The 25,148-nt window shown below is 31.2% G+C and overlaps 1 protein-coding gene across 2 annotated transcripts in view; it reads left to right on the top strand.

The window, feature by feature from the left end:
• The first annotated feature begins 922 nt into the window (after positions 1–922).
• Positions 923–25,148, top strand: part of LOC127729103 (uncharacterized) — a 97,730-nt gene continuing 73,504 nt past the window's right edge. For both annotated transcript variants that reach the window (XR_007994523.1, XM_052236757.1), the window contains exon 1: positions 923–1,206. Coding sequence is in view for 1 of the 2 variants with exons in the window: in XM_052236757.1 (XP_052092717.1) it covers positions 1,002–1,206 (205 nt within the window). In the remaining variant the exon portion in view is untranslated. The remainder of the gene's footprint in view (positions 1,207–25,148) is intronic.

Raw genomic sequence — 25,148 nt, 5'->3', positions numbered from 1 at the left:
ATGTATAAATAACTTTTATCTAATAGAATTATGTTCGAAGAATAATCGAAAGATGAATTAAAAATTGATTTTGACGTTCAGCAGTAGGCTTAAAGCTGACACCTTACATAAAATAAAATTTGTAGCTTCAATAAAATTAAATAATGCATCTTCATTTAAAAAATACAGCATCTACAATAAAACGAATAGCATGAATTCATTTATTTATACAAGAATAATATAACACTACAAATTTTATACAGACAAAACTTTTTGTTATTATTTTCCTATTGAACATATTTCTGGTTTAAACGATACATCTTTAACGATATGTTGACAGTTGATATATTCATAAATATATATAGCCTTCTTTCTCGTTATATAAATATATATAGCCTTCTTTCTCGTTATATAAATATATTTAGCCTTCTTACTCGTTATATAAATATATATAGCCTTCTTTCTCGTTATATAAATATATATAGCCTTCTTTCTCGTTATATAAATGCACTTGATTTTTTCTTTTCCCTTAAAACTACATTTGAAGGTAGGTAAATTCGATTTCAGACTCAATTAATTTATAGCTGGACATAAAAATCTTTCTTTGTCGCGTGAAGTAATTCCGGACCCAATCTATTGATTTTTTTTTTTTTATATATCAAACACATTTTTCATTGCCGAAAACCATTTTTTTTTCTCATGAGGTGTCTGCATATTTACAATTTCATAACAGAAAATATTGCTCACTTAAAGAAACGCTTTTTTTCTCCTCGTTTCGCACTTTCCATAAACTGAAAATACTAAATCAAAATAGAAATTAACTGTAAATGTAACTTAAAGGGATATATCGTGATAATAAAAATAAAATTATCTTTGTTAGTTTCTGAACTGTGACTATTTGTTAAAAAATGCGGATCTGTCGTGGATTTAAATGTCACTTTCCACTTTTTCGGTAGGAACACGATTCGATACAGTATGCAACACCCTTTAGAATCTTGTCATTTTTAAAGCCACAACTTAATATGCAACAACTTATGCTGTTCCGTGTTAGTGTTCTTGTTTTATTAATTGTTGGATTTATTCTATGTTTCTTGTCTTTGGTACTGCCTTATTGGATAATGTTTAACATGGCTTCCGTCTCTGGTTATCAGGGATTATTCTTTACATGCATCTACAATCATGGCGGTGATGTTCCTTGTAGCAGTATCATGGACTCCAACGTGTACGGTAAGCATGCTCTTTTTTATTTATTAGTGAAAACTGAGCTTTGAACTTCCTTTTGGTAACTGCGAGATCTTAGATCGGTACTTAATGCCTTCCTGTCCGGGGACAGGTTGATTTAGGGTTGAGCACTCATGAACACATTTCACTTCTCCAAATTTTGTATCCTCCTGTCCCAAGTCAGATTTACGTTCATCAGGAACGCTCAATCCTAAACATGTTAAAACTCTGCATGCATACTACCTCAGTACATAATGAGATATATGTCAGATCAAAAGAAACACAAAAAAAAAAGAATAGCCAAATTCACCTAAGGTCATCTTTGCCTGGAGGAGTTTGAACTTTAGTTGTGGAATAACAGCTAAATGTATTAGCTGAAAGTACAAAGTTCGCCTTTCAAATTATGAATAGAATGTGTTTCTTATTCTTTGGAAGATTTTATGATATTTTGTGTACAATGTAAATCTTAAATCAGTGTTTCAAAGTCAAAAAAGATAAACCTTTTTGGTAATTTCCTAAACTATTTTAGAATATCCAAATCATTAAGATCTGATTTGGATTAGTTTTGTGCTGAATTGATTTTTTTACGACTTTTTAGATATTTATTACTTTTTATTGACTAATTTGGAAACGATTTTAATGAGTTTTATATCTAAGTATGTGTCAAAACAGGGGAAATAAACTAGTAGTTTGGAGATCAACTAGACTTCATTTAGATGCGACATGTCCTCAAAATTAATACAGTTGAAAAGCTGTAGGGAAGGCGGAAAAGTTAAACTTTTGTTGTTGTTTACTTTTCACTAGAAGTGTAAGTGCATCTCTAGTCGTTTAATCTGCCTCTGAGCATATTCTTGAGGAAAAGAAAAGAAACTAATGTATACTCAATAACTCTCTCAGTTATGATTTATCTTAAACCGACGAAAAAGTATACCATACGAAACTAAAACTGTAGAAGATATGGATAATACGCCAATAAGACAGCAACCAAACGACAAAAACCACAAAAGGACATCTGAGGACAATATAGTGTGTTCAACAATAGACAAGTGTCCACACAATATGTCAAGTTCTAAATCGTTTATATAGGTTCAAAAGTTCAATCAGAGCTTACGTTGTACTGTTACAAGTATTTATTTAGCCGAATTTAAAGAAAACTTAATTTAGTCGATCGTCACGAATTTATATAAAAATTGTGAATAAATTTAACAGAAACAATCATAGATTTACCATTAAAACACAATTCTCCATATACTGTGACAATTTAGAAGAAAGCATAAATATAAAAAAAAATATAATTTAACAGTACCAAAACTTTTAATACTTAAATACGTATTTTCCCTTTCTTTGCCCTACATGCAATTTTCCTAGAAGCCGTGGATTGAATATCGTCCGAATATTTCCAAAAAAAATCAAGTAAATTGATGGCATAATTTGTTAAAACCGTTATTGACCAATCAAATCGGTATATATTATTTAATCTCCACGGTGGGGTCTACCGAGCCGTGCAGATTAAATTACTTATTTCTTATGCAGCAAAAATACTGCAATCTGATTGGTTAATTACCCCGGTGTAAATAACACCCCACCCTTCTTCACCCCGGGATGAATAAAATTTTGCCAAAAAATAAAAAAATTAAAAAAAATTGCCAAAATAAAGAAAAAAAAAAGTCAAAAAATAAAATAAAACAAAAATAAATAAAATGTCAAAAAAAAACAACATAAAACAAATAAAAATAAAATGTCAAAAAAAAAAATAATATAAAAAATGAAAAATAAATAAATTTGAGGACAAAAATTTGTGAAAAAATTAAAAAAAAATTTTCCCCGAAAATTCAAAAGAACAAATTTTTTTTCTGAATCCCCAAAATAAAGAAAAAAAGTATTTGACAATGCGCAGCAACATCGACGTTGAAGAAATGTAACACTGGAAATTTTTCATTAGTATTTTTCAATTTTACATCCCGGTTTAAAAATGAGTAAAGGAATTGTTCATAAGAAATAAATTCGTTATCTTGGTGTAATCAGGGGTGTACGGAATTTAACACCGTTGTTGAAAATTCATACACCCATTCGGCGGCGCCTCAGGGTGTATGAATTTTTAACAACGATGTAAAATCCTGTACACCCCTGATTACACCAAGATAACTAATATTATACCGACTTCTTCTTCTTCTTTATATACAGAAAAAAATCAACTGGTTGATGATTACTTTCTGGTGCATGCCTGGTTTAACAGTATTGTTAATAATTACAAATTTATTTTTCTATTTCATAATAATTTTTCAATGTTTATATTTATAAGTAATGTTTTTCAATCTTTATTTTTTTATTTTTGGTATAAGATAAAACAAGATACAGATTATGCATGTAGGTATTTGTAAGTGTCAAGGAGAATTTCTCTTGTGAGTTTCTCCTTGAAGCATAAAACTGAATAGGTGTTTTCTTTGTGGTCACTCGGAGTATGTTGCATTTATCAGGATGGAACTGAATTAGCCAGTCTTGTTCCCATGTGATTGCCCCTTCTAGGTCTTCTTGGAGTTTTAGGCAATCTGATGTTGATTTTATCTGTAGGTAAATGATACTGTCGTCAGCAAAGAGCCTGATTTGACTGTGATGTAAATAGTCAGGTAAGTCATTAATGTATATGAAAAATAGTATTGGACCTAATACAGTGCCCTGAGGAACATTGATGTAACTGGTATAATTGTTAGAGGAATGGTTTTCTAGTATAACTGTTTGTCGGGAACTTTATCAAAGGCTTTTGCGAAATCCATGATGATTAGATCGGTTTGTATATTTGTATCGTTATATGATGACAGCTGGTTAATTAGTGAAGTTATCTGGGATTCGCAAGATCTATTTGCCCTGAAACCGTGTTGCAAGTTATAAAGTATGTTGTTTGAATCAAGGTGTTTCATAATGTTGCTTGCAAGTATGTGCTCTAATAATTTGCAGGAAATACATATTAATGAAATTGGTCTATAGTTGCCAGGATGATGTTTGTCTCTATTTTTGAAAACAGGTGTTACGTTTTCGTGATTCCAATAATGAGGTTCTTTTCCTGTTTGTATTGATTTTGTAAAAGATAGAGTGAGTATGTCTGTGCATGTGTTAATGTTTTCTTTTAGCACTATTCCAGTTATGTTATCTGGTCCTGTTGCCTTTTTTGGATTTATATTTTTAATTAATTTATAGATGCCTTCTCTGTTGATGTCTATGTTGTCCATTATTGGATGTGTTGATGGACCTTTGTCAGGAATAACTGTATTAGTCTCAGATGTAAAGTTGATTTAAATTGTTCATTTAAGATATTTGCTTTTTTCAAGGGATCTGTATTTAGTAAACCTTCACTCCTAAGAGGTGCAATACCAGTGTTTTCATTGTTTTTGTCTTTTATGTATGAAGAGTTTTTTTATGTTATTTGTTGAATCTCTGATTTTCAAGTTCTTGTATTTCAATGTCGAACATCATGTTTTCATGACTTGCTTGGTCAATAACTATAACAAAGTGTAACTGAAATTTCAAGCAACTATCGACCAAATGACATGAAGTAACATGTATAAGGAATATTATTGCCCCAATAAGAAAATTTAAAGAGGTTAAAATCGACAGCCTACATCATATCTCTATTTTCCCGTATTTCACCTACCTTCACAATGATAAGTCGTTTTAACACAAGAAAGAGACTATTCGAATCTTTTTGAAACATATTTTAAAGGTATATGGTGGTTTAAATAACGTTTTATGGATTCTTACAAAGCATACGGCAAAGGCAGTTAAATGGCATAGACGAATTTGTTAACAGCCGGACAGCAAATCCCTGATTTGTCCGTTAAACCCCGCGAATTTATTATTCGAGAATCAAGTGGAGATAATTTCTGAGAAAGCCGTTATCAGATGTCGCTGTGCAGAAAAAGAATTTCCAGTGAAAGACTACCCGGTAGGAAGTCATGCATTTGTGAAATGTTAAGAAACCAAACGTATCATGAACGGTATACATAATATTATCAGTTTTAAAATTATTTGAATAAACATAAAAAGTCAACATTTTCGACTTTCATTGACAAATGTTCAGCTTGGAACGATTGACACAGGCCCGATTTACCTAGGAAAATGTTCAGCTCGGAACGGTTGACTCAGGCCTGGTTTACCTAGAAAAATGTTTAGCTCGGAACGATTGACACAGGGCTGGTTTACCTAAGAAAATGTTCAGCTCGGAACGATTGACACAGGGCTGGTTTACCTATGAAAATGTTTAGCTCGGAACGATTGAAACAGGCCTGGTTTACCTAGGAAAATGTTCAGCTCGGAACGATTGACACATGCCTGGTTTACCTAGGAAAAATAAATGTGACTGGGTTATATGGATAAACTGGGACATGAATAACAGATCTAGGATAGTCACGTGACGTTACCCTTCGTTGTTTACTCACGAGCACAATTTCAATACACATCACAAGTCGGTAAGACCAGGCAAAGACTTTTTGTAATTTTTTTCTTAAAACGTCTCTGCTCTTGACCAAAATATCTCATAATTATGACAACTTGTCACATAGGAAAAGACAGTCAACTTGTCATTGAAATAAACAAACCTGTTATCTTTTGTGATATATTACCCCTTTTCATGCCTTAATGGAGTTATTTAGTCCACAAAATTACACAATGTGAACAAAAGTTGTCTACTTTCGCAAAAGTTACACATATTATACATTTAATATCCATATAAGAATATATGTAAAGCTCCCACTCATATCCTTAAATCTGGTCAATCTTTTTGGAAAGTCCAGTTGTATATTATTGTGATCTGTGCAGGTAAGTACCATGTCAGGATTTGTCCTGATGACATGTCTTAAGTGTAAGCATCTTAAGATCTGATATATTATAAATAAAAGACGGAGGAAAACCGTTTTGAACAGAGTCGGTTCTTTATTTTGCAACTTACAGATATAAGAGCAAAATAATGCTGATGATATCACATTCTTATATAATTATTTTGCCGTCAATCTTCTCCAGGCAAGTTGTTCAATCTACTGTAACATCAAGTTTTAATTATCAATAAATCCCTACTTAATGATGAGTCATGCCTTTCTATGTTTGCATTTATTAAGCTCCATGCACGTGCATGCATTTTATGAGGAATTGTTGATTTCGGGTCAACATGGTCAATGTTTTGATTAATAATTCTTCATTATTCCACTTATTTATGTATTAAACCGTCTCTAGTGACACATAATATGTTACCAGAGATAGTTTATATGTCTCTGATGTTACAATTTAGACTTGAAACAGTTTTTTGTACCCATTAAACAAATATTTTCACACCCCATGGCTTTTTTTTTATTTTTTGAAAACTTTTTAATTTGATTACATTTATTTCCACTCAAAGATGCAACATTTCATATTTTAAGTGGAGTGCAATTTTCATGTTTAATTGCTTTATTGCATGTTTTGCAATATTTAGTTAGTTAATATACATGATTGGGATTGGGTTTTAAGTAGAAAGATACTTGGTAGCTGTCACAACACGTATAAATCCTGAAAATCTTGGCATTGACAATAACTGTTTTTGCATATATATCTACACGTACAGGTCTGTAATGTAATTTGTCATTTCTGTTGGAGCCCGAAAGTGCAACAAACTTGTATCATATTATTAAGATTTCAACAATTGGGGGACTGATGGTTTCATTTAACAATATAAAGAGCTGAAGTTGTTATTGGAAATTTTATATATCTTGTTAAATACTGGCATGACAAGGGTATCTTGTGTCAAGGTCTATATATTCCATGTCTATATATCCCAAGCCCTCACAAGTTCAGAATAAGTAAAAACAGAAACTAAAGAATTTTTTTTTATAATTCCTTTTTTCTGAAATGAGACAACAAAACAAATGACATAGTTTGAAATCCCTGTCAGGTCAAAGGTCAAAATAAAATTAGAATGAAAAGCCGTTGCAAAGAAAAATAATAAAGAAAAAAAGAAGAAAAATACAATTCTGGCATTAATTTGTTCAACCTATCATAATCAAGCTTCCTAAAGTGATATGGTAGGAATAAACATAAGGAAAAGATTTTACTTTTTTTTCATTCAGTCTGATTATATTTTTAATTTATTTATAATTATTTATTATTTTTCTACATTTTTATTACCTTGTAATATTGCTACCTACATACACATAGAAATAAGATGTTTGATGACTGGGTAGCCTTCATAGAGAGTACCTTGATATTTCCATTTATAATAATTGGTGTCATAGACAACACATGCCCCTAAAAATGACCAGTGACCAGAAGTTGTAATTAGTCCTCAGATTCATAACCGTTATATATTACATATAATATAACATCCATTTAGCATGTTTAACAAAATAAAAACTTTACCTCACAGATATAACTGACAATTGGTCTTAACTGAAATTCTCTAAAAATATATTTATAGATTAGAATAGAATATATATTACATGTTTACATTTCAAACCTATAATATTTATGAAATATTTTTTCATGTAGATCTATAAAGAAAACATATGCTTATAAATCATTGATTGGTTATTTAATATGAAGTATTTATGTGTATTCAAAGATAATACTTGATTCTTCTACGAAGCTGTATGCCTTTAAATAGTTGTTTCCATGAAAGCATGAGAAAAAATAGGTAAACATGCTATCAGTGAATATATGCTGAAACATTTCCCCTTTTATTGCTAGAAATTTTCATCAAAGCTTAGGACCAGTTTGATGTCCTAATAATCCATTGGTCCAAATCCTTACACTATATATAAATATTGTTTGCCACATGCTTCTTTTTTCTTAGCTATTTGTGTGTAGTATTATAATGCTAAAACACTGTATTTTTTTTAAGAAACTGAAACTGAAACTTAATGTGATAATCTTAATTTCCCTAGCAATATCAATTATTTCTGGATGATGTTAAGATATACTAACACGAACAACACGACGGGTGCCACACGTGGAACAGTATCTGCTTACCCTTCCGGAGCACCTGAGATTATCAACACGACGGGTGCCAAACGTGGAACAGTATCTGCTTACCTATCCGGAGCACCTGAGATTACCTCCAGGTTTTTGTCTGTTTTGTGAACTGTTGTTTGTCTGTTGGTCTTTTTCTTTTTTAGCCATGGCGTTGTCAGTTTATTTTCGATTTATGAGTTTGAATGTCCCTTTGGTATCTTTCGCCTCTCTTTTAAGAAGCATTTGGGAATATTTCAGTGTAATACTGATCTAAAAAAACAAGAAACAAAACAGACCAGCTCGAACAGAAATCCGTTCTGTAATACTTTCTCCTCACTTTTTAGATCCTGAAACTTGACAGGTGCCCTTATGACAATAATTAATTACAATTTACAAGATGTTTTTTTTTTCATATTTACGCATTTTACTACGCATACAGATAAATAATTGGTTATGGCTCAGAGACACTGTTTCCCCTTACTGAAATTGAGCGAAATGCTTATTTTCACTCGTTTCTGATTAGCCGTCCTGTGACCGATTTATCATTCGAGTTATCTCCCTTTGGTCGGTTGCCAGTTTTAGACCTGTTGAACTGATATCGCGAGGTGTCATCCCTCTTGAGGAAAATACGTTACCATTTCGTGTGTCATTTCAATTAACGTTTAATTACCGACAAGTGTCACTGTCGTGGCACATTTTTTCATCTTTACCAAACAAATAATCAAGGAAATTTTATATTATCAGTCTTACAAGAGCAACATAGTGAAAGTTTGAAACCTGCCGTTTTATATATATTTTGTTGAGCATATGCATAATTCTTGGTGTCATTGCCGTTTGCTAAAAAATGTCATTTTTTAACAGAAAATCACGTGACAAGAATAATAAAATCGACGCTATTTTGATATGCGCTGTCCGGCTGTAAGTGTCATGTTATGTCAAATCTGGCTAAGACCATCTATGCTTGGGAGTTGAAAATGGGACATGCAGCCACCAAATAACACAAACAATACAATCTAGTTGCTAACATACTTAAAATTTTATAATGTTTGAATGTAATTCACTTGCATAAATTTCATTTGATTAAAAATACATTAATACCATTTCTTTTCATTGTAGAAGTACTTTATACTTTGAAAACGTTTGATGATATTTATGAAATACTTGAACTGACACATCTAACCTAGTATTGAAATACCACTTAAATTCGGTGAAAATGTCTGATCAATGTTATTCGTTATGCTTAGTTTAATATTGTCAAACTAAATCAACAAACAACGTTAATAACATGAATAATAGATCATGATATTTTGTAGGTGGTTAAGATCACGTACATCTATATTAAACGACAAGCACTATTGTTTATGATAAAACGCAGCCAGCCATAAGAGTGAAATAATCACACATTTATCAAAACAACGTGACTTATAAAAACATATTTTACTTAAGTTTAAATTAAGTGGTTTGATGCTGTCCCCAGAAATCATTTCATCAAGATAAGTCAATAACAATCCATTCCGATCATATAAACTATATGGGCCAAAATAATGATGTTTAGTATTTTGATTAATTCATGCTTTGCTGCAAGATCCAAGTAAATGCATTACCAATTATAATAGGTTGAAAATAAAGAATACTGCTCATGATATGTAATGACAATTATAACAGGAGATCTATTTTGCATTTGCAAAGATGTTGTTATAAAATGTTAAATTATTATAAATACTAATGTTTTTTTTTATAGATTGCCTCAGCCGTATATGGCAAAACTATGCAGATTTGTTTTTGTTTTTAGTGCTCTTCAACTCCGTATTTGAATTGGCCTTCGAACTGTTTTGATTCGAGCGCCACCGATGATTCTTATGTTAACGAAACGCGTGTCTGGCATACCAAATTATAAGCCTGTTATCTTTGAAGTATTTTTCAACGTGTAAAGAACACACGGTCTCTCCCATGATGTAACTTAGATTTAATTACCGTATACTAACCCGTCCTGACTACAGATTATCAAGTGATCTTGTAAAAATCATATAATGAAAATATGTGTCACTGACAAAAACAAAGAAAGTTTTTAAGAATAAAAATTTTAGAAGATAGCGTTTATTGAAACATTTCAGAAGACAAAGGGAATATTTCGTTTCGCTGATTAATTGAATACCATAAAATAATTTGGGGGAAAATGTACTCAATCTCATTAATCAAATTCTTTCATTTTTTTGACAAATCCAACGTTTCTCTAAATGTGTCAATATTGTTTAGACCATGAAATAAAATAATCAATAGAAACAATTGGTTGATTTCACCTCTGGCGTAACAAAATTTCAGCATTCTATAATGCAATTTTTTTCAGACGTATTTTTTTTTTTAATCTTTGAGGATTACCCCATACATGCATGTTACCTTGTTGTTTTTTTTCTGTTGGTCAGATTAATCAAGCAGAATGGTCTTTCTTTTTCAAATCATATGAAAAAAAAAAAATCTGAAATGACATTCGATCTTCAACTCCTTTGAATGGCCTCAAGTCATTAAATTTTAGGAACAAGTAAACATAGACAAATAATATCTGCAATAACCTCCGCATTACTTAAATGAAAAAAAAAAAACAAACAAAACAAAATCAATGTCTATTTGTTTCAGATAAGAAAATGTTAATTGATATCAACAGCGGCATAAGCAGTCTTGATCTTACAACAGAACTTTCAAACGGTGGGGTGGAGTGATTATCCAAATTCTTATGCTAATACGCAAATATTTCTGTAAAAGGAAGTGAGTTAATATCAAAAGTATTTATGAATACATCATTTAAAAAAAATGTAAAATCTGTAAAACCCAATGCAAGTAAATAAACTCATCATAGATAGCAGGATTGAAATTTTGTATTTGCACCAGACGCGCGTTTTGTCTACAAAAGACTCATCAGTGACGCTCGAACCAGAAAAAGTAAAAAAGGTCAAATAAAGTACGAAGTTGAAGAGCATTGAGGACCAAACATTAAAACACTGCTCTGTTTCCTACATCAAATGCATGTCTGCTGGCTTTTCGCCCTTTCTAACTTTAAATTCACATTTTTCAGCAATATTTCTCCTTCAGGGTAATGCATATAAGGATGTGGGTATTTTAACGTATATAAGACTTTACAACAGACCACTGCAAATAAATTCAGTCGATTATAATAGACGTACTAAGACAAACAATAGCAACAAACACATGGTCCAGATGGTCTTATTATTAGACACGGAGTGTTGTTAGGTTGAATCTAGCCTCTAGGCAGCCTTAATTTACTGGTGTCCAAATCTCATTAATCGAGTTAGAAGACATATCAAGGTACAAACACAAACTGCATGAACGTCAAAAAGTCACTGTGCGTTGACAGGGCTTTTATATAAAAAAAAAAAGAAGATGGAGTGTGATTGCCAATGAGACAACTATTCACAAGAGACCAAATGATTCAGAAATTAACAACTATAGGTCACCGTACGGTTAATCCTGTTTTCACACGCCCAAATCTACCCTTTTATCCAAATATAGACCATACACAGTGAAGTGAGAATACTCAATCAAAAACCTGCACAGTCCATGTAATATTGAATGAATACTAACTTGCATATCTCGAGCCTTGTACAGTCCATGTAATATTGAATGAATACTAACTTGCATATCTCGAGCCCTGTACAGTCCATGTAATATTGAATGAATACTAACTTGCATATCTCGAGCCTTGAACAGTCCATGTAATATTGAATGAATACTAACTTGCATATCTCGAGCCCTGTACAGTCCATGTAATATTGAATGAATACTAACTTGCATATCTCGAGCCCTGTACAGTCCATGTAATATTGAATGAAAACTAACTTGCATATCTCGAGCCCTGTACAGTCCATGTAATATTGAATGAATACTAACTTGCAAATCTCGAGCCCTGTACAGTCCATGTAATATTGAATGAATACTAACTTGCATATCTTGAGCCCTGTACAGTCCATGTAATATTGAATGAATACTAACTTGCATATCTCGAGCCCTGTACAGTCCATGTAATATTGAATGAATACTAACTTGCATATCCCGAGCCCTGTACAGTACATGTAATATTGAATGAATACTAACTTGCATATCTCGAGCCCTGTACAGTCCATGTAATATTGAATGAATACTAACTTGCATATCTCGAGCCCTGTACAGTCCATGTAATATTGAATGAATATTAACTTGCATATCTCGAGCCCTGTACAGTCCATGTAATATTGAATGAATATTAATTTGCATATCTCGAGCCCTGTACAATTCTGCAAAGGGAGCGTGCAAAGAATTTACGGAACTGAGAATATGTTGCTATAAAAGTTGGGACTAAAAAAACGTATATAGTATATCTCTGCTATCTATCTCATTATATTTTATGTATAAAAACTGTATGATGAAGTTGATTTCTGATTTTCTTTATCAAAAGTATTTGCCAACAGTATACCACAGAATTTTTTGTTTTGTAATTTATTTTTATTTTATCTGAAAAAATACCAAGCATTGTAATACATAAATACATAGATAATTTATAATACATGTATTAATATTAAATTTTTCAATAACAGTCTAAAGTTAAAAAGTTAGAAATGCTAATTTTATATCATCTATCTGATAATTATCTACTAGATCATACTCATCATTTATCACTGGATTATAGTACATGAATATTTTGATTAGGTTAATGATGGCATCAGCCTTCTCTAACCACATGCATCACTGTCAATACTATGATGTTGAATATGAGAGGTACCAGGAGAGGCCACCAGAGATCATTAACAGATAAGGGTCAGACAGGACATGTTGAACAGAATCACAGAACAAATAACAACAGTAAACGACAACCTAAGTCAAGGGGAGATAATTCAAATACAATCAAGCAAAACCAAGTATATCAAAATATATATATAACAATATCAATAAACATCATAGATAGCACTTTTATGATGCACACAAATCACTGTCCAGTTGTGATGTGCATCAACATATTATTAATTCTACTTGAATTATTATAAAGCCTTAAGTGAGTACAAAAAAGAAAGATCTCTCCTCAAATGTAAACTAAGTTTTTAATCACTTCCCATTTACTATCAAATTTCTCTCTTGCTTTAAAGGATCTGTAAAAGGAGGTAGATAGTTTTTCTATTTGGTAGGGATTTTTAATCATAGCTATCGCCCCTGTAAGAGTCGGCAATGAAGTGTCAAAGCGACATGTATAAATGTAATAATCAGAATAGTGAATAGGTTTAGGGAAACATCCCAAGACTCTGACCCAAGAACAATATTTTCCGCATTAATTATTAAAGTTAGATTATTTTTGACTTGAAAAAGTGCTGCAATTTCTAACCATAAATTTCTAACTTGGGTACATTCCCAGAAAAGGTGACTTATAGTTTCTTTAGTTTCCTTACAGAAACTACATAAGTTAGTTTCTTTTAACCCATATTTCTGTAATAATGCATTTTTAGCGAGAGTTCTATGTAAAATCTTAAACTGGAACATACTAAATTTGTTGTTTTTAGTGCAACAAAAGGATAAACTATAAATGAAATCCCAATTTTCTGTATGAGTGCTTAGTTCTTTACACATTTTGTCTTCTTGTTTTGTAGGACGTTCTGTATACATCGACAAGAATTTTTTATAAAAGAATTGACATGACTTTTTGTTGTTTTTAATTAAACTTAAATTTATCATTAGATATGTGCATAATTTTCTCTGAAGTAGTGATTAGATCTTTTCAGGCTTTTTGGTATCATATGAAGTATAGAATGGTATTCCAAGAAATTAATATTAAGATTATATTTTCTGCAGAATTCCTTTCAAGTAAAAAGTTCACTGTTTTCATCAAGTAAATCACCTACAAAGAAAACTCCTGATTCAACCCACCTCTGGTAAAAGACAGTTTTATTATTTATTGTCAAACTCTTGTTTAGCCATATGGATTGTTTCATGATCCCTTCAGCAGTGTCATTAGTGACAGTGTTTAGGATATTCCAGTTTAGTAAAATACTCTTCCAAAAATTATTAAAATTTGTAGAAATCTTTTGGATACCATCAGGGCTCATCAACCATATTTTGTCTGCTCCACATCTGTTGTATTGATCTATTAACAGTGTTTTCCATGGGGATATATTCAAGGGGTCTGAAAGTTTATTTATCCATGTCATCTTTAGTGAATAACAAAAAGATCTTATATCTGGCATTTTCAACCTCCCTTTTTCATATAACCCTATCATAACTTTTCTTTTAATCTTATCTTGTTTTCCTGACCACAAGAAACTAAAAAAAATATTTTGATTTTCTTTTATTTTATCAACCGGTGGGTTTGGCAAAACTGTAAATGACTGAATTAGAATAGGTAGAGCTAATGATTTAATAATAGTGATCTTTCCCATATATGTTAAATCTCTATATACCCAGGTATTAAGTAAGCTCTGTATTTTTTTTATTTTTTCCACAAAATTTACAAGCGTTATATTTTCACTGAACAGATCAAATTTTATTCCTAAAAGTTTAAATTTCCTCATTAATTTCCAGTTCAAATTTCTTGTAGTTGTTATTTTATCCCTTGAGTGAAACTTTGACCCAATCCATATGCCTTCAGTTTTATCAAAATTCGCCCTTAGTCCAGCACACTCAGAGAATTTTTATAAAATATATAAACATTTTTCTAAAGATTGCTCATTCTCGTCTAATAAAGACATGAGTCATCTGCATACTGGCTTAGTAGATATTCTGAATCATTTATTTTCATACCATTTATCTCCGGGTTATTTTTAAGTGCAGCGCTCATAAGTTCTAAAGATAATATAAAGAGGTAAGGAGATAAAGGATCACCTTGTCTAACACCCCGACCAATATTTAAAAATTGAGAGCAGTGTTCATTGTTTATAATACAGCTCTGAGATTCTGAATACAAGGTCTGGACCCATTTACAAAAAATAGGACCAAATCCTAAAAAAGACAGAGCCAATTCTATAAATGACCATTCAAGAGTATCAAAAGCTTTCTCAAAGTCTAATAAAAGTAAAAGACCTGGAAGATTATCATCTTTTGCCTTTTCCATAATGTCAAAAATAAGCCTGGTACATTCTCCAATATACCTTCCCTTGATGAAACCTAGCTGTGTTTCACTAATTATATCCCCAAGAAAAGGTTTTATTCTATTTGCTAAAGCAGCTGATGCAATTTTTGTATCAACATTTGATAAAGTGATTAGTCTCCAGTTTTTTAATTGAAATTGTGATTTACCCTCTTTTGGAATGCATGTTATAACTCCTTGTTTTTGACTTACTTAAAAAGTTCCAGTTTCTAAGCTATAATTAAAAGATTTTATAATAAATTCATGGAGGTCTATCCAAAAGAATTTATAAAACTCAGTTGTATATCAATCCATCCCTGGATATTTACCATTTTTCATATTTTTCAATGTTTTTAAGCATTCATTAGCATTCAAATTACCCTCTGCCTGTAACCTCTGTTCATCAGAAAGTTTGCAGATAAAAGGATTATTTACATCATAAGTTAGATTTTTATGGTCTTGATGAAGAATAGAATTTGTTGAGGAGTAAAATTTTTCATAAAATGATTTTTGTTCTTCTAAAATTTCACCTTGATTAAAAATTTCCTCTCCATTATCCTTGATTAATTTTGGAATTATTTTCTCATTATAATTTCTTTTTTCTAGATTACAAAATCAGTTAGTACATTTGTCACCTTCTGCTACCCATCTTGCCTTTGCTCTTGCCATAATACCTGTTACTATTATCTCTCTGTGTTGAACAAATTCACCTTCTAAAATTTTAATTTCTGTATTTATTAATTCTGAGGGATCTATTTCATAGTTTTCAAGTAATTTAGCTAATTTAAGTTCTAAATCATTTTCGGTTTTTGTGTTTTTCTTTTTTATATAACTGGCATATGATATTGTTTTCCCTCTTATCATACATTTTAAGAGTACCCAAATCATGTGTGGGTTTACTGATAATTCTATTTCTAGATCATTCCCAGGCAGAGAGTATTGATTTATAGTCCCTAATGCAATTTTTTTACTTCAGTTACATAGACCATATCATGTAGTAGGCTATTATTAAATTTCCATGTGCCTTTACCTTTAATTTGATTGTAAAACTGTAAGGCCAGGTACACTGGAGAATGATCAGACCTATAACTTATATCCATGTCTACATTTTTTACAAATGGTTCAAGATCAGAGGAAATCAAAAAGTAATCCAAACGGCTTTGCTTAAGCCCAGGTCCACGCCATGTAAATCTTTTTGTATCCGGATTTAAGCTCGCCATATATCAACAAGGTCCAGGGACTCTATCATATCTAAAATTTTATCATGTCCTCTTATATTGTATTTAGCACTATAGTTTGAGGTGTCCTTATCAAAGTCTAGCACCACATTCCAGTCTCCAGCCATAATTATGGAGCTATTTTTTTATACCAGATACTAGACTTTTTATATTTTCAAAACAAATTGGAGAGTCCCCATTGGGACAATATATTGCAACAAGAGAAAGTCGATAATCTTGAATGGTCATATCTAGAATGATAAAATTGCCTCCCTGATACTTTTTTCTTGATGAATAATAAATGTAAAACTATTTTTTTATCAAGATTGCTACCCGTCTTGAGTGGCTTCAGCCAGAGAATGCCTTATGCCCCCACTCATGTGCCCACTGATTTTCTTTTATTTTAGTACAATGTGTATCTGTTAATATAATTATATCATATTTTTTCCTATATCTTGAAAAAAAATCTCTTCTCTTCACCTCCTCTGACAGACCCCTACAGTTTAGAGCACCTATTTTCAAACTATTCATTTATCGAAAATGTTCAATAGATGTATTATGTTATTTTATCCAATAGTCAAATGTTTTCAGTATACTATGATGGTTTGTCATTCCTGTGTTTTTAACATACTGACAAATAAATAATATCATACTTTTAGACATCTGTAAAAAATATATAAAGTAAATAAGATCACACTGAGCTTGGTAGCAATTCAGGATTTTCAAAATAATATTTCCCAACCATTTAGAATTCCCTCCCTTTTTTACCCCCCTTTCCCCTACCCTTTCCGGGTCATTCTAAGTAGTAACCAAATTTGCAAGACCGTGAATAAGTTGTTTAAATTTGTTGAGTTATTATGGTCCTGGTATAGTAAGAATTTTTATAACAGATCTGCAAATAAATCATTTTCTCCTCATAAACTGTAGAAAACTCTACCCAAAATTAAATTAATGTATACAAATCCCCATAATCCCAGATATTGTGGGTGTAACATAAAGTCATAGTACAAAATTCTCTTTTTTTGTGAATGTGCAAATTTTACAAGCCACAAAAGGGTATGATTTAATAACTTATAGCTATATAGTGAATTTTAGACAAAACAATAAATGTAAAACATGGATAATGCACACATGTATAATAAACCTTTACTACTTCACATGCATGAGTAAAAAAAAAACCGTATATAGTATATCTCTGCTATCTATCTCATTATTTGATAGACGTAAAGAATGATGTTTGAATAAATCGATGCATTGAACATTTTGCAGCTTTTCGTTTGTATATCTACAATAACAACCACAAAAATGGTTTCCTGTTAAAGAGTTGTTTGTTCTTTATTTTGGATAATTGTAAAAGTACCAGCAGCTAATGAATAGTGAAATATTTTATTCCGAAACAGCCTACAAATTTTACGGAATTCGATCAACTTTTGAGAAATTGCATGCACTTGAGCAAATAATGCAAATACAATTTGGAAAAGACGTGAGGTTAAATAAATTTATATTTTGGGGTGAAAACTGCAGAAAGATGGTTTGTTTGTGTCTTTGTGTTTATAGCAATATTTATCAACCATTACATGGTGGTCAATTTATATTGTTGAAGTATCCAGAGGGAGCCAACGATCATCCCCAAAAAATATTTCAAACCTTGTAAATTATAGAAATATTATAATACAGAAGAATTCTTTTATAGTGAACAAAAAGGTAAAACATGCTACACAGAGGAACAAGTGATCAGTATGCTGGAGTTTCTTATTGACAACATTTTTTTTAATTTGGAGGTAGACTTTTTCAACAATTGTCGGCGTCTCTTCTTGCCGACCTCTTCTTATTTTCACATGAGTCGGAGTTCCTTCAGACACATGTCAAAAACAAGATGATCAAAGAAGCCAGATCATTTAATTCCACATTCAGATATATTGATTATGTTCTTTTCATTAACAATCCAAACTTTTCTGATTGGGTTCCATTGATAAATTATATCCTCCAGAACTAGAAATTAAAGAAACAACAGACACGGCTTCCTCCGCCTCACTTTTAGACTTATATCTCGAATTTAACATAAGCAGTCATCTTAGTACCAGAATCTATGACAAACGAGACGATTTTAATTTTGAATTTATAATTTTCCCCCACCTTAGCAGCAATATACCAACTTCACCTGCATATGGAATATACATTTCCCAACTCATTCGGTATTCAAGATCTTACAGCTGCTACTCAAACTTTATAAAACCATCAGTGTCTGAGCAGAAAGTGGATGAACCAGGGTTAAGTCAAAGAACGTCTCGTCCATTTTTTCTAAAAAAGTTCATTGGAAGTTCCCAAGACCTTGGTGATAAACATTCCGTATCAACTTCACAAATAATGCATGATGGTCTTGAAGTATTGATTCTAGGGACTGACGTGTTATAATGTTCTTTTTATTTTGATTACCAACTTTCAGGCAGGTTTTTTTTTAAGAAACTAGCCTCATTCTTTACCTTTACGTTCCGAAAATAAATATGGTGACCTCTCAATGAACATTAGAAAGTTCGGAGATTATATATATATGTTGGTCGCATTTAATCTATAGACAGCTTTAAGACTAAGGTTTCCTTATTTGTTAAGTTGCTAAAAAGATGTGATATTTTTTTTAGTTTGTTTATTCCTTGTAGTCAGATGACAAAAAAAAAATTGAAATATTCCCTATTCCGACATTACAACTGTTTCTATATGGTTTAATCTGCCCTGTATTGTTACATCATGAAATGCTTTTAGGTTAATTCATGTTCTCCACACGCACAAACCTACAATTTTGCCTAAAGAGATCGTATATTGTAAAAGTAAATATACAGTAAAAAATATTCTGTACTGCTCATTAAATATTATAAAAATGTATGATGCAAATTTTAGTGAAATAGGTGCAAGTTCTTGACATTCGAACAGTTTAAGGACCACATCAATCAGTTAATTTATGAATACTGCAAATCGAAATATATGTGTTCTGCGATGTACAGATATCAACAAACCATTTTAATCAAACTGGTGTGAAGGTTCGATATAATTTGCAGTAAGATATAGTTTTTAATTCCGTATCGAAGGCCTAAATTTAACCTTTAAGTGTTGATCATACGGTTTTGTCAAGTGAGTTTATGGAGTTTGCATCAGGAATTAATACACCATAATCCCTTTTGTCTGTCACATATTTAAATATGATGATTTAATATAACAACTAGTGATTTCAAACAGAAGAAAGCTTTTACAAATATGAATAAAAGCAGACGTAGAATTATAATAACAGAAAATTCAAGCCAACACCATTTTACAAAATGTTAGGAGACATGTTAATGTGTTAATATAAACTGCCAAGTTATAATTTTCCCGTATCTAAAGCGTTGAAGATAAATTTAACAACTTTTTACGATTTACGATCCAAACCTTATTTTCTAAACAAGAAAAAAGACCTCTGGCTCGGGAAAACCATATGATCATTTTCCCCTTTTGTAATCAAGATCGATTGAAAAAGATTTCATACATGATCGTATAATAAATTAACAGAAAATAAGAAATCCTTTTCAAAATCGATCTACAAAAAATCAAAAACCAAACAACAAATACAATCCAAACAAAGATATACTACATAATCTAAGTGCATAAGGTTGAATATATTTAAACCTATATGTTAACAAGGCGTGTTATATGAAAATCTAATGGCTTGTTTTAATTGAAATCGTAGCGATGAGTCTCAAAGGTCGTAATTGTTGCAGTTAGTTTATTTAATGCTTCAATGGTAAATCATATAAAGAAATAAACTAGAAATAGAATTGCCTTACTGAAGATTCAACTTTAACAAAAAAACAGTGTCATACTCAAAATTTGAAATAAACCAAAAGATGCATTCCATTGCATAAAGTTATACAACAACATCGGAAAGATTTAAAATTGATTTCTGTACATATTTCCATTGTGATCATAGGTTAATTGTTTACCAGTCTTGTTTCAAGATCAAATTGGAACTGGTCAATATTTAAAATATAAAACGATGGATTTGTTTAAGCTGTCAAACAATATGAAACATTTTTGTCTTTTGATCTGTAACTTGAAATGGTGTATCGTGTTCCGAATTCTTCTTCATATATCGTCTATTGTTGGCTTCATTCTGTGTTTTCTGTCGATAGTGCTACCTTACTGGGTGATATTTGAGACCTCCTCGATTTCTGGACAAAGAGGGCTATTATTTATGTGCATCTATCAACATGAAGGTGGCATTTCTTGTGGCAGAATTATAGATTCCAACGTTGATGATAAGTTTCTTGAATATCGTGAATTTACATAATTTTTATAACAAAATATTTATCTTAATGGCATATATGTTTTAACAGAAATTTGATAGTATGTATAGTAACTGTACTATTTTTAATATGCTAAATATGCATTGTTAAAGACCGTACGACTCTTACATCCATTTCGTTTGGTCTTTGGTGAATAGTTGTCTCATTGGCAATCATGCCATTTCTCCCAATCACATCCTTAAATCAGTGCATTCTTTTTTGGAAGTCCAGTTGTAAATTATTGTGATCTGTTAGCATGTCACAATTTGTCCTCGATGACTTGACTCCAGTATAACGATCTTTAGATCTGAAATGTCGTAACTAAAAGACAGAGGAAAACCAATTTGCACAGAGTTAGATCTTTACTTTGTAGCTTACAGATGTGATTACAAAAGAATGAAGATGATATCACATCATAATATAATTGTTTGTTCTCATTCTTTGTTCATCTTTTCCGAATCATCCTTTAAATGATGTGCAATACACATCCAGTTTTCCTAAATGAATCCCTATTTATAATGATTTAGTCCTTTTAATTGTTCAGCTGCATGTACATGAATTTAATGAGGAATTATATATCAGTGTTATATTTTTTATTGATAATTCTTCATTATTCCACATATGTATGTGTGTGTTACCAGATATGGTTTAATATGTCTCTGATGGTACAATTTGAACTTTAAAATGTTATTTATAGCCATTATATAATTATTTTGCACACCCCATGGCCATGTTTTATGTTGTGATTTTTTTTATGTGGTTGCATTTATATCCACTGCAAGATACAAGTTGTATGTTTTGCAATATTTAGTTATTATACATACATGATTGGGGATTGGGTTTTAAGTTAATAAATACTTGTAATAGTAGCTGTCACACCCAGAATACATCCTGACACTCTTGGCATTAACAATTTATAACTGTTATTGCATATTACATATTCTCTGTATTAAAGTGCTACTCAGACTTTATAAAACGTCATCAGTGTCTGAGCAGAAAGTTGATGAACCAGGGTTATGTCAAAGAACATCTTGTCCTTTTTTTCTAAAAAAGTTCATCGGAAGATACCAAGGCCTTGTTGATATTACTCCATATCAACTTCACAAATAATACATGATGGTCTTGAAGTATAAATTCTAGGTACTGACGTTTTTTGTCATCTTACTTACGTGTTATAGTGATCTTTTTATTTGTCTTTGTATATTTTTAACCTTTACTGTTTAGTCCATTTTTGATAATATTCTTTGGCGTGACTCGGTATTTATACAACCCGCCATTATGTTATTGTGCTATGGTGATTTTTTTGTATTCTTGTCTTTCATTTTTAGCTTATGTACATTGTCTATAGAGTGCCTATACGCCATTTTGTTTTTCTTTGTTGAAATAGTTATTTGTTTTTATAGTGATTAAGATTATAACACAATGTTGACTGCTGTATCCCAATTTTTGACAATTTTACCTATTATGTCTGTTTGTTTTGCTCACACATTGTTGTCAATATAATGGAATTCTAAGCGACTGTCATGCAAGTGAGAGGTTAAGCTAGCTATAAACCCATGTTTAATCCACCATTTTCTACATAAGGAAATGCATGTACCAAGTCAGGAATATGATAGTTGTTTTCCATTCGTTTGCTATGTTTGAGCTTTCTATTTTGCCATTTAATATTGTGAAAGTACTTTTTTGGGGTACCAATTTTCGTGGTTTTCGTGGATGGCTTCAAACGACCTAAACTGTACTACTTTTAACCTTTTAATTCTCACGAAAATCAGTTTAGATCGATAAAAGTCAGAATTTCCGGTGATGATACCATGCGACGATGACGTGTTCATTTTATCTCATCATAATTCTCTTACGAAAAAATAAATAATTTCATAAGGGGCTTGCTTTTTTATTTCAAAAGAATTTATTCTACAATTCAAAGTACATGTGTAGCTTTTTTATGTAACCGTTTTCTTTAAGTGACATTTTTATTGCAAAATTAACACCTTTGGTGAACGTTAATCTGTTGACCGAACAATCTCGGGTTAATTAGTATCATCACTTCTGTTTACACGTGTGCAAGAATTAAAATATTTACCATGCAATTTCCTTCAATCGAGAACATTTGTAAGAATAGATGAATTGGCTTATTTTAGAAAGCACTTATCTTATTAAAAGTTTGATGAATTTTGTTAGTAATGAAAGACGAACAAGTAAGTGCAAATGAACACCTTATTTTGAAATGTCAAAGAAATTTTATAAAACAACACATGATTATTTTCACTAGTTTTAGTTTTCGATGGCTTCAAATTATTCACCCATTGTGTTTCTTTCCAAAAACTAAAATCCACGAACTTAAGAATCCACGAACATGTAACTTTTGCTCAAACCACGAAAATTGATACCCACGAATAAAAGTACTTTCACAGTAAATGACTTTCCGTTTTGAATTTTCCTTGGAGTTCGGTATTTCTGCTATTTTGCTTTTTTTTCATCACGTCTGAGAATTGGATATTGATTGGTATCAACTCTAGTTATTTAATTCAATACAAAGATAAACTAGCCTTTTCGAAACCGTCTACTCGACTGTTTATCTCTTCCTTAAACAATATAACCTCCGTAGAGGAAAGCAGATTGAAAACTGTGCTCAAGCGATATGATACGATTATGATATATTACAAATGTTCAGGATTTTTTTTAAAGAAGCTAGCTTTATTCTTTACCTTTACGTTCCGAAAATAAATATGGTGACCTCTCAATGAATATTAGAAAGGTCGGAGATTATATATATATATGTTGATCGCATTTAATCTATAGACAGCTTTTAGACTAAGGTTTCCTTATTGTTTAGTTGCTAAATAGATGTGATATTTGTTTTTCATTCAACAACTGACTAGGTACCTTCTCTATTTCTATCGGATTTTTTCAGTTTGTTTATTAAAGTTGTAAGATGCAAATTTTAGTGAAATAGGCGCAAGTTCTTGACATTCTATCAGTTTAGGGGCTACATCAATCAGTTAATTTATGAATACTGCAAATCGAAATATATGTGTTCTGCGATGCACAGATATCAACAAATCATTGTAATCAAACTGGTGTGAAGGTTCGATATAATTTGCAGTAAGATATAGTTTTTAATTCCGTATCGAAGTCCTAACTTTAACCTTTAGGTGTTGATCATACGGATTTGTCAAGTGAGTTTATGGAGTTTGCATCAGGAATTAATACATCATAATCCTTTTTTTCTGTCATATATCTATTTATGATGATTTGATATAACAACTAGTGATTTCAAAACAGAAGAAAGCTTTTACAAATATGAATAAAAGCAGACGTAAAATTATTTTAACAGAAAGCCAACACCATAACACAGAATCTTAGAAGACATGTTAATGTTAATATGAACTGTCAAGTTATAATTGTCCCGTATCTAAAGCGTTGAAGATAAATCAAACAACTTTTATTACGATTTACGATTGAAACCTATTTTCTAAACTAGAAAAAAGACCACTGGCTCGGGAAAAGCATATGATCATTTTCCCCTTTTGTAATCACGATCAGTGGAAAAAAAAGTTTCATACATGATCGTAAAATAAATTAACGGAACATAAGAAATCTTTTTCAAAATCGATATACAAAAAATCAAAAACCAAACAACAAATACAATCCAAACAAAGATATACTACATAATCTAAGTGCATAAGGTTGCATATATTTAAATCTATATGTTAACAAGGCGTGTTATATGTAAATCTAATGACTTGTTTTAATTGAAGTCGTAGCGATGAGTCTAAGGGAATTAAAAATATGACTTCAAAGATCGTAATTATTGCTGTTGGTTTATATAATGCTTCAATGTTAATTCATGTGCAAGAAATAAACTAGAAATAGAATTGCCCTACTGAAAATTCAACTTTAACATAAAACAGTGTCATACTCAAAATTTGAAATAAACCAAAAGATGCATTCCATTGCATAAAGTTATACAACAACATCTGAGAGATTTAAAGTTGATTTCTGTATATATTTCCATTGTGATCATAGGTTAATTGTTTACCAGTCTTGTTTCAAGATGAAATTGAAACTGGTCAATATTTAAAATATAATACGATGGAATTGTTTAAGCTGTCAAACAATATGAAACATTTTTGTCTTTTGATCTGTAACTTGAAATGGTGTATCGTGTTCCGAATTCTTCTTCATATATCGTCTATTGTTGGCTTTATTCTGTGTTTTCTGTCGATAGTGCTACCTTACTGGGTAATATTTGAGACCTCCTCGATTTCTGGACAATACGGGCTATTATTTATGTGCATCTATCAACATGAAGGTGGCATTTCTTGTGGCAGAATTATAGATTCCAAC

The sequence above is a fragment of the Mytilus californianus genome, unplaced genomic scaffold (genome assembly GCF_021869535.1).
Source record: "Mytilus californianus isolate M0D057914Y unplaced genomic scaffold, xbMytCali1.0.p SCAF_2, whole genome shotgun sequence".
Lineage (NCBI taxonomy): Eukaryota > Metazoa > Mollusca > Bivalvia > Mytilida > Mytilidae > Mytilus > Mytilus californianus.
This window is presented reverse-complemented; position numbering and strand designations above follow the sequence as displayed.